This window comes from Mizuhopecten yessoensis, unplaced genomic scaffold (genome assembly GCF_002113885.1).
Source record: "Mizuhopecten yessoensis strain PY_sf001 unplaced genomic scaffold, ASM211388v2 scaffold1579, whole genome shotgun sequence".
NCBI lineage: Eukaryota > Metazoa > Mollusca > Bivalvia > Pectinida > Pectinidae > Mizuhopecten > Mizuhopecten yessoensis.
Window position 1 is genome coordinate 466,971 of NW_018404117.1, and position 9,994 is coordinate 476,964.

General features: G+C 35.5%; 1 protein-coding gene across 3 annotated transcripts in view; it reads right to left on the minus strand.

Annotated features, from left to right (window-relative positions):
- Positions 1-9,994, minus strand: part of LOC110465341 — a 78,216-nt gene that overhangs the window by 49,321 nt on the left and 18,901 nt on the right. For all 3 annotated transcript variants that reach the window (XM_021521101.1, XM_021521092.1, XM_021521109.1), the window contains exons 3-8: positions 5,694-5,779; positions 5,096-5,235; positions 3,536-3,652; positions 2,741-2,863; positions 2,024-2,115; positions 683-755 (exon numbers count right to left, since the gene is read on the minus strand). In XM_021521101.1, the coding sequence (XP_021376776.1) occupies positions 683-755; positions 2,024-2,115; positions 2,741-2,863; positions 3,536-3,652; positions 5,096-5,235; positions 5,694-5,779 (631 nt within the window). The remainder of the gene's footprint in view (positions 1-682; positions 756-2,023; positions 2,116-2,740; positions 2,864-3,535; positions 3,653-5,095; positions 5,236-5,693; positions 5,780-9,994) is intronic.

Genomic DNA, 9,994 nt, shown 5'->3' on the forward strand with positions numbered 1-9,994 from the left:
GTGTCAGAGGAGTTAACTCACCTACAGGACAGACAACTTACTGTCAGAGGAGTTAACTCACCTACAGGACTGATAACTAACTGTCAGTGTAGTTAACTCACCTACAGGACAGACAACTTACTGTCAGGGAAGTTAACTCACCAACAGGACAGACAACCTACTGTCAGTGTAGTTAACTCACCAACAGGACAGAAAACTTACTGTCAGAGGAGTTAACTCACCTACAGGACAGACAACTTACTGTCAGGTAAGTTAACTCACCAACAGGACAGACAACTTACTGTCAGCGTAGTTAACTCACCAACAGGACACACAACTTACTGTCAGTGTAGTTAACTCACCTACAGGACAGACAACTTACTGTCAGAGGAGTTAACTCACCTACAGGACTGATAACTAACTCTCAAGTTACAAATTACTGCATGGTAGACAACTAATTGTCAGTGGAGACAACATAATTTCAGGGTAGATGATTAACTATCAAGGATTTAGACAATTACTGTCTGGAAAGAATATGTTACTGACTTACTGTTAGGATTAAGACAACTTACTATCAGGGAAGACAATTTCTGTCTCGAATCACAACTTACCTTCAGTGAAGGCAACTAACTAGCAGTGTAGACAATTAACTGTTAGGGTTACCATCAGGGTAGACAACTCAACATCAGAGTGGATAACTTACCATTAGGGCGAAGTCCAATTCCAACCCAAGTCTGTGTCTGAACCTCAAGTAGTACCTCCAATTCCTGTTCAGTCTGCAAAAAAAACATCAAATTTGTGTATATTATTTGTCACATACAAATCAGTTTCAAGTGATGGAAAAACTTCAACTAGGAAAAACTTAAAATAATATTTATTTCATTAGTTACTACAGAATAGTACATTTTTTATGGTGATATTTCTCTCAAAATGGAATCTTTTAAAATATCAGATTATAAAGACTCGTGGCGAAGTAAAATTCCTAGTAAAAACATTACCATAAAAAATATACTAAGATATGATTTTTTTGTTTAAAGATAAGTGATACTAAATAGGTCATGTGACCATTGTGAGTGCTAAATGACGTTAACACTTCCTCAGCGCGATCGCATCACATTGCTGATATTTTTCGAAGACAATAACTTCATACACACATAACGAATATACATTGTATTTTAAAATAAAACATTGGTGCTGTAAATTCTTCTACAAGTTTTCTTTTTAAACTGGTTTTCTGTGCAAAAATATTGTAGTTGTGTCCATTAGGGGCATTTCTCTTCCCAGTACTCGATCTAATGTTTACAAATTGAATACTTTTATTTTATTTGAAAAAAATTACGCTTGTATTCTTTTTCTCCATATAAATAAAGTCACATTGATAGTGTGATCCAGATTGTGTGGTCCGCTTGGATGATTTAATGAGCAAAAGTTAAATTATGTTCATGTATAAATGAAATCTTCAAAATGTTTAAGTGATGCAGGGCTTCAAAGAAGGTAAGCAAACATTGATAACTGAATGTAGCAGACCCTTACTCTCTTTTCACCCTCAAAAGTAAAGCTGCTCTAGTGACATATACATATATTCCATTGCATGTTTCTAGCTTTAATTTAATTAAGTTTGTTTAGTTGGGTTTTTTTAACTCCAGAAATTATACCATCCTCTTCATTACTATGACAACTCATCACAGTCATCATGGATGCTTTGACGAAAAATAAAGTTTGAGTCTAAACTTGCCATATTTCAAGCTGGTGTACAACAATGAACATGAAAACCTTTGTGATGTCAACTATTAATATGGAGTTATCCCCCTTAGATTAAAAAATTCTTTCAGCATATGTAATCTATAAATGTTGTGGTTATGATAATATTGAAGTCATCACATGTGTTTGAACAAAAATCAAATTAAAGAGACTAGGACATGCTTTCTATACCAAAACTGATGTCATACATTAATAACCCTTCACATCTGGGGAAACAAAGGGATTAATTCAATTTAAAAAAAAATAATACATGTACTTTAACTTTACAATAATTCAGACTCACCTCAAGCACCCTGTGGTACATCTGAAACTGTGCTGAGAGATTGGTGTGTACATACAGGGACTTGTCAACCGATGTTGTCCGAACCATCGACTCTGTAATGGAGATAGTGTGCAAGTACCAATAAAGGATTACCTGGTCTTGTTAATATATCAAGTCACCATCTGCTGTTGTTGATTACATCTCATGTCAATATCCGTCAATTGAAACTAAAATGGTGTGTGACACCATTATATGTATGCTTGTTCAATGAATAGAACAGCACTGAGCTCCTCTCATGAAGAGTTAGTGGAATTTAATGTTACAATTATAACATCATAATAACAACAACGTCAACATTTGCCATGACATTTATAATCTATATGAATGCCATCTTAAGTTTGTAGGGATATATAGCGGTAAAGTCATACTGAATGAGTTGTAAATAATTCTTGGTGTTTTTTTTTGCAAAAGAACATACTGTCGCATTTCCCCGAAAATTGGGGAGAGAATCACAGAGTTTTACTTCAGTGTTTATCAGACCCCGGTAATTCTGACTGAAATGGTGCTGCTCTTGTATTTATTTGAAATAAATATCTCTGATTAGTTTTGTTTGGAAAGGATAATTTTGTAACTTTGTATTATCTACAGTTACCTGTAGTGTGTATTCCACCACGCTGCTGTTATCCAAAGCATGCACCCACCAACTGACCAACTAGCTGTCAATGTTGAGCTACTCACCATGTTCACAGTTCTGTCCGAACCAGCCCGGATCACAATAGCACTGACGCTTAGGGTAGGAGGTGGCTTCTACATACTCACACAGACCATGGTTACTACAGTCACTGTTAGTTTCACAGTCGTCTGCAAATAAAATACAAAGACCAGATAAATTGGTGACCTTTAGCAAAAAGGAGGGGAACATAAGATACACATGTTTTAGGTGAGTTCTGCAAAATAAAATACAAAGACCAGATAAATTGGTGAGCTTTTTCAAAAAACAGGGGAACATGAAATATACATCTAATAGGTGAGTTCTGCAAAATAAAATACAAAGACCAGATAAATTGGTGACCTTTTTCAAAAAACAGGGTAACATGAAATATACATCTAATAGGCCAGTTCTGCAAAATAAAATACAAAGACTAGATAAATTGGTGACCTTTTTCAAAAAACAAGGGAACATGAAATATACAGCTAATAGGTAAGTTCTGCAAAATATTAATATTATACAGTTTTGTATGAAATAAATGGTTACTAGGTATTTGATATTACTATTAATATTAATCATTGACAGAATTTCACTCTGGTGATCAAAACTCAAATAGGTAAATTCTCCTATGTTTTATATCAAGTATCATCATGAACAGTTACAAAGGGCAAAAACCTCCTTTTTATGTTCTTGATTTCTGTGACATTATTTCAGTTTAATCTGATAACATCACAGAAAGTCACATTACATTTCGGATTTCCTACACAAAAATAGGATAATGTTGAATTCCACCTATAACAATCAATGGCCTACCAGACACTTACTCATATACTGACAATGGTCGCCATGGTAACGACTGATACAGCTGCAGGTGTACCCACCACCGGGGGTATTGACCACCGGTTGACCATTGCATTTATCAAACTGCGCTGTTGACGAACCTGTTTAATAGATAAACACTGTTATAAAAATGTGTATTAAATGGTCCCTCACACCAGGATAGAATGGTCATGAGGCCTAGGGTGGATAATTTTTTTCAGTGTTCCGTCATTGGGTTTGTTAACATGGCAAACTCACATCAGAGTAACACGAGAGTGAGATATATATCATAAAAAATAAGGCTAAATTATATATATAAAAAATATCTCAATTTACATTCAGAATTTCAAACACCTGTGGACCGGTCAACACTCGAAGTAGCTAGTATATATTATTAGTTATGTCCCGTTTGGTTTGGTAAACCGGTCAGCAATGACTTGACAAATTGCATTACTCCTTTCCACACGCCTCAGCCATAAAAGTATAAACATTATTTAGTTAACAACAATTATGAAACAAGTTATTTCAACTTATATTATCACTCTTGTTGGGCCGGATGTTAGCGCGTGGGGGGTCTTAGTGTGGGAGGAAACCGGAGTACCCGGAGAAAACCCACGCAATCGGGCAGGTGACCCAACCTTTTCACGTCCGATAGTCGGTCTGGCGTCGATTAACCCAGACCGATGTAAAAAAAAAAACCACGATAAAACGTCAGAATGACTCAATAATTCGGACTTGCCTCAGCCACAGGTACCTATCGCGAATGAGAAACAAATGGTGCTGTTACGGCTTTTCGATTTAACAATAATGCACTGATAAATAGGAACGTAATGAATTCGTCCAAAAACGGAAACATGGTTATTAAATTGGTGCCATCACAGTAACGACAATCAGCAGTAGATAATAACAGTTTATGGCTCTTATTAACGCTGAGGAATAGATCTTCAAAACCATATCTGACACTCCAACTTTTATACCACATCTGTCAAATCTTCCGGATTACATTACGTAACAGGGTTGAGTGAGATTTTTACATGTTTCTTTCAGAAAATATTTCCCCCGTTCGCGATAGGTACCTGTGTCTCAATTCCTGCAGAAGTCAACACAACTCTTATTCACGGTGCTTTCACGGCACTGAGGTTAGACATAATTTAAGCGTTTTTTAACACCACCTTGTGGCAGTTATAATACCGTTTTGTCTTCCAACCAGCTTCCAACCAACGTTGTGTGTTAATGTAATATATTAACAGTCGGGCCCCCACAATCCAGTCCTTTTTAAGTCCCCTGCTAAAATGACTGGAGAATGGGCAATAAATGTGTCCCAAATTGACAGGACTAACGGGCTTGACTAGTAGTGAAATACGTATATGACCCTTGAATTCATGAGTTGCACCTGTGATATTGTACCAGATCTACGGTCTTAAAATTAATTATCTATCATTAAACTTTACTTTAATGTAGACATGTACAAAATTACATAAACTCCAACAATAGATCAATTGTGTTTATAAAAATAATGGTGTTTCTGCATTATTTCAATTCTTCAACACAAGGCGGGTACGCACTGGGAATAATATCGATGTCTGCGCATGACCAAAATATGTAGTCGCACGTGGCAAGTTGCCATTCTCCTGCTACCCTGGTCAATTGTAGAGAACAGTTGTTGCAGGTCATGTCTGGGATTGTAATTTCATGATGGACGGTCCTGGAAAACAAAAGGTAGTCCAATACCATTATAGACAGATTGTAAAAGAAAACGCGTTCTAGTTTTATTTGGCACGATCATCTTGTGTGTAGCTTAGTTGATTTTTAAACTAGTTAATGATTGTTTTTTTCGGACATGGTTACGAAAACAAAGTAAAAATTTAAAATGAACTTTAAAATGAAATCAAAACGTGTACACGTTTAAGTAGTATATTGCAGTTTATGGTTAATAAAACCACGCAAAATAGTTCAGCAATAAATATCTATGTTTATACATGCATTATGTTTGAATATGCGTCATAGATAACACCCCCACATTCCATACAGGTGCTCATGGAAGTATGAACAAACGAAACAGTAGGCTAGATAGAGAGATGTCTACTGTACATGAAAGCATTAACTGCTTGAAAGGATACTTAACAAAATGTATGTGAACATTACTGTTTAAAATAGACTTACGTGGGGTCCTGTTGGCCAATGAAGTCTGTGAAAAAGTTGTATATCACACTATCATTTGCGTCCAGCAAGGCGAGATGGAATCCTCCCTGTAAAACGGAATAAGATTGCATAATGTATTGTCATAGCGACGAGACATGATTTATTTGAACCCCTTCCGCCATTTACATCTCATAAAAGATGTGAGGTTCGGGCAAGCCGTCAGTTTGAACCCCTTCAATAAAATACAACTTACACAAGATTTCTCGTTAAGGTAATAGAATTGTGTCACCATTTCTCAGTAGAATTTCTTGAAATTTTGTAGTTATATTGCTTTGAATTAAAGAAAATTTTCTGCCACAAAAAAATATATAGGTAGTCACAATATTAAGGATTTTAAATGGAAATTTATGTAAAAGGAGTGAATTTTGAAAAAAAATGAAAATAGTTTTTTCCAAAATAATGTCAGTAAAAATTATATTGACATAGATTAGTATTGCATTAATGTATATCAATGTAATAAATGGTGAAATTGTGTAAAATTAATTATCTTTAAACGATTAAAAACTGACATTTTATAATAAAAACATATACACAGTAATTACAGGTAAACTGAAGTTCAGAAGAATGGACACATGTTACTCATTGATAAAAACCCCACCTGAATTAATGCCTGGATTGGTTTAAAATACTTTAATATTGAGAGAACACACTGTTCTGTCAATAATAAACATACATTATTCATCAGTTTAATATTCAACATTAGAATATGCGGAAATTGTGATACTGTCTCCCTACATTGGATTTTCAACTAGGTGTGTACTTCCTATTTCCGTTTATCAATACACTCCTATGACCTTAAATACAATTAATAACAACTCCAGATTACTTGAACCTCAGCCTCTTTCGTCGCATACGACTGATCAAATATCGGAATACATGAAACGCAAATCACACTTCTGTCGTAAATTATGGAGCCCAGATGTAGAGTATTCCAGCAAACATTGGAAAAATTCAGCGAAAATGAGATATCTGGTTAGTTCCTATTCCTTAATGAATTCAAGATACAAGCTTCAAAATAATGTAACAATGATCTTCGTTTCAAAATAGTACTCGGTACACATGTGTGTGTAATCGACAAGAAACATTGAAATCAATATGAACGTCACTTTAATTCAAGTTCAGAAAATAGTTTATATGAGATATAAATATCTCGCGGCTAACTATAGGTGTTAAGCAATGAACTCGGGGTAATCGATATACACCCACCCACCGACCCAATAGTCAGGTCAGTATATCTAACCCTGCAGTGTATCGGCGCGCTATAATACTTTAATATGATAAACTTATGTTAATAAAACAATCAAATCTTCATAACACGTAAAACATGACGTCACGTGCCAATTCAGTCCACTGTCCGTTCGAGCGACTGGACCTCAAACATTTAACATCAAATCGGACATTATTGTATGTTTGTGGCAAGGGTAACTTCACTGATTTCAGATTTAAAAAAAATCGAAATTGTGTTTTTCTTATCTATCGCCTTTATTACATGTCGTGCGTCAGCAACCGGTTATTCAAATGCGCCAGTCGGATAAAGTAGCCAATTAATGTCAAAAAGGAACATCTGTGAGCATATAGGTTTCCATTTAAATTTGCATACTGATACATTCAATAGTAAATGTGTAGAGGCTGATCTTGTTTACTGTCACGTGACAAAAATCGTGATATTTTTCCACGTCACAAGTTCTGGCGGCTGTAAATATTTGTCTTCCTTATCCAAATTAAAAAGTAAGCCAATATAAAACTGGAGCTACGTCCAAAACTGTCAAAGGATGACAAAGATACGGAACATCCAATAAAAACATTGCTCTTGTCTGAAGAAGTTGAGGATTATGATTAAGTAAATGAGTAGTTCTACATGTATTTAAGCATTGAACTGTTTTTGTATGATATTTATGATCTATTTGAATGACACAGCTTTGCAAGCAAACAACATAATGCGCGCTAGCGCATTATTATTTGTTTGCTTACAAAGCTGTGTCATTCAAATAGATCATAAATATCATACAAAAACAGTTCAATACTTATATTTACGTTTTCTCTGCCTCTTATGTTCTTTTTTAACTTATAATTCATAATTAAAATTAAAAATGACCGCCTTATCGACAGTCCACACAATTTCGTTCAATAGTTTGAACAGCGTATTGTCGCGTGCTGATTGGCAAACAAAGTAGTACTTTGACATTTTAACAAACACTTCAAATTTATTCCACAATTTAGTATCAATACAATTGCGTATGATATGTCTATAGGGTGATTCCAGTTTTTCAATAGAAATCTGAGCTGAAAGTTAGATTTGAAATTGTTTCGATTTTCCCCCGGAACAAATTTCGCGCATGGATAAATACAGTGAACACCGTGAATGGGACCTTGACCTCCACGAGGGAGTTATTTTTGGAAGTTAATTCGAACTTTTCTCTTTGCTCGTTTTGTGAAGAATCCAGGCGTGAATGTATTTGTTGATTGTATGGGAACCCGACAACAATCGGTAGATTCTATAACAGCATCGTTATTTGACATGTCGTCTGAAACTGAGGAACCGTGGATCCGAGACGCGTGAAACTGATAGCGTTTGAAGTGAGTGATCTAGCGACGGAGCACAGGTTCGTTACAAATGTCTGAAATGACGAATGTTTATGTGTGCTGTGACTCATCAGTAGGTCTGTAACATATGTGTCAGTAGGTCTATAGAATATGTGTATTTCAGACATTTATAACGAACCCCTGTTGATCAGTGCAGTGTAACAGACGATATTTCTGATAAATTGCATGAGCGTTAAAATTGTTTCCATTGCCGGCATTGGTGTTTTCAACCGATGTGCATTTTGTACGATATTGCAGACCTTGGTTTTGTTTTCGTTGTAATAAAAGTGTTTTTTATTTTAATTTTAATTTTGCACATAAAGTTACAATGACATTATCAAATCTCACAATGCCCAGCGATATTTCAGCAGCCGTAATGTTTATTTACATTGGATATTGTAGTTCCGGTCAGTGTTGTAATTAATACGCTAAGAATTGTGTCTCGTGCGGCATGGTAATTATGGCTCGTGCGGCATGGTAATTAAAGTCCCATCAACGACACAGCTCTCAAAGAGGCTATATAGTGACAATGCCATGCAAATGTAAATATTTGACTTTAAACATAATTTATTGTCCAAATAGGTACAAACGATTTGGCACAAGTTATAGCAACTGATGATTACAAATCCAACACTAGAGAGAGGCAAATTACATGTAAATTGTAACAGATAGATATATATAGTTCATGTTCAAAGTCTTCCGCTGGATTTTATGAAGGACTACATAATTATGTTCAAATATATTACAATTTACATCCAAAGCCAGGTTTCTTTGCCAAAAAGTAACACATTTAAGCTAATTTGCATATTTATGTAATTAAAAATTTGAAGCATTACTGCACGAGCATTTGAATAAGTTTGGCACTCTATAAAGAAATGACAAGCGTTTCCAGAATGGTGCCCACAGTTTACACAATTAAATCATGAACTAAATTAACACAGAAAGGATCATCTTTAAGAGAGCTACCTTCATGTCCTAGTCTAGTAGGTATATTATCTAATGTTGTTGTTTTCACCTACTATGGGGGTAATAGATTTTATAGACAGCTTGAAGTCATTTGTATGTTCATTTTTATGAAAAAAAATCTTCTAGCTCTTATATCTGAAAGTAATTGGTTGGATGATATTGTCTATCCCCTCGTTATAGCGACTTTATGTCCACGCCTATATATGTCTATCCCCTCGTTATAGCCACTTTATGTCCACGCCTATATATGTCTATCCCCTCGTTATAGCGTCTTTATGTCCACGCCTATATATGTCTATCCCCTCGTTATAGCGACTTTATGTCCACGCCTATATATGTAAATCCCCTTGTTATAGCGACTTTATGTCCACGCCTATATATGTCAATCCCCTTGTTATAGCGACTTTATGTCCACGCCTATATAGGTCTATCCCCTTGTTATAGCGACTTTATGTCCACGCCTATATATGTCAATCCCCTTGTTATAGCGACTTTATGTCCACGCCTATATATGTATATTCCCTCGTTATAGCGGCTTTATGTCCACATCTATATATGTCCTACCTTATTATAGTGACAACCTACCCGTCCTACCTTATTACAGTGACAACCTACCCCGTTCTACCTTATTACAGTGACAACCTACCCCGTCCTACCTTATTATAGTGACAACCTACCCCGTCCTACCTTATTATAGTGACAACCTACCCCGT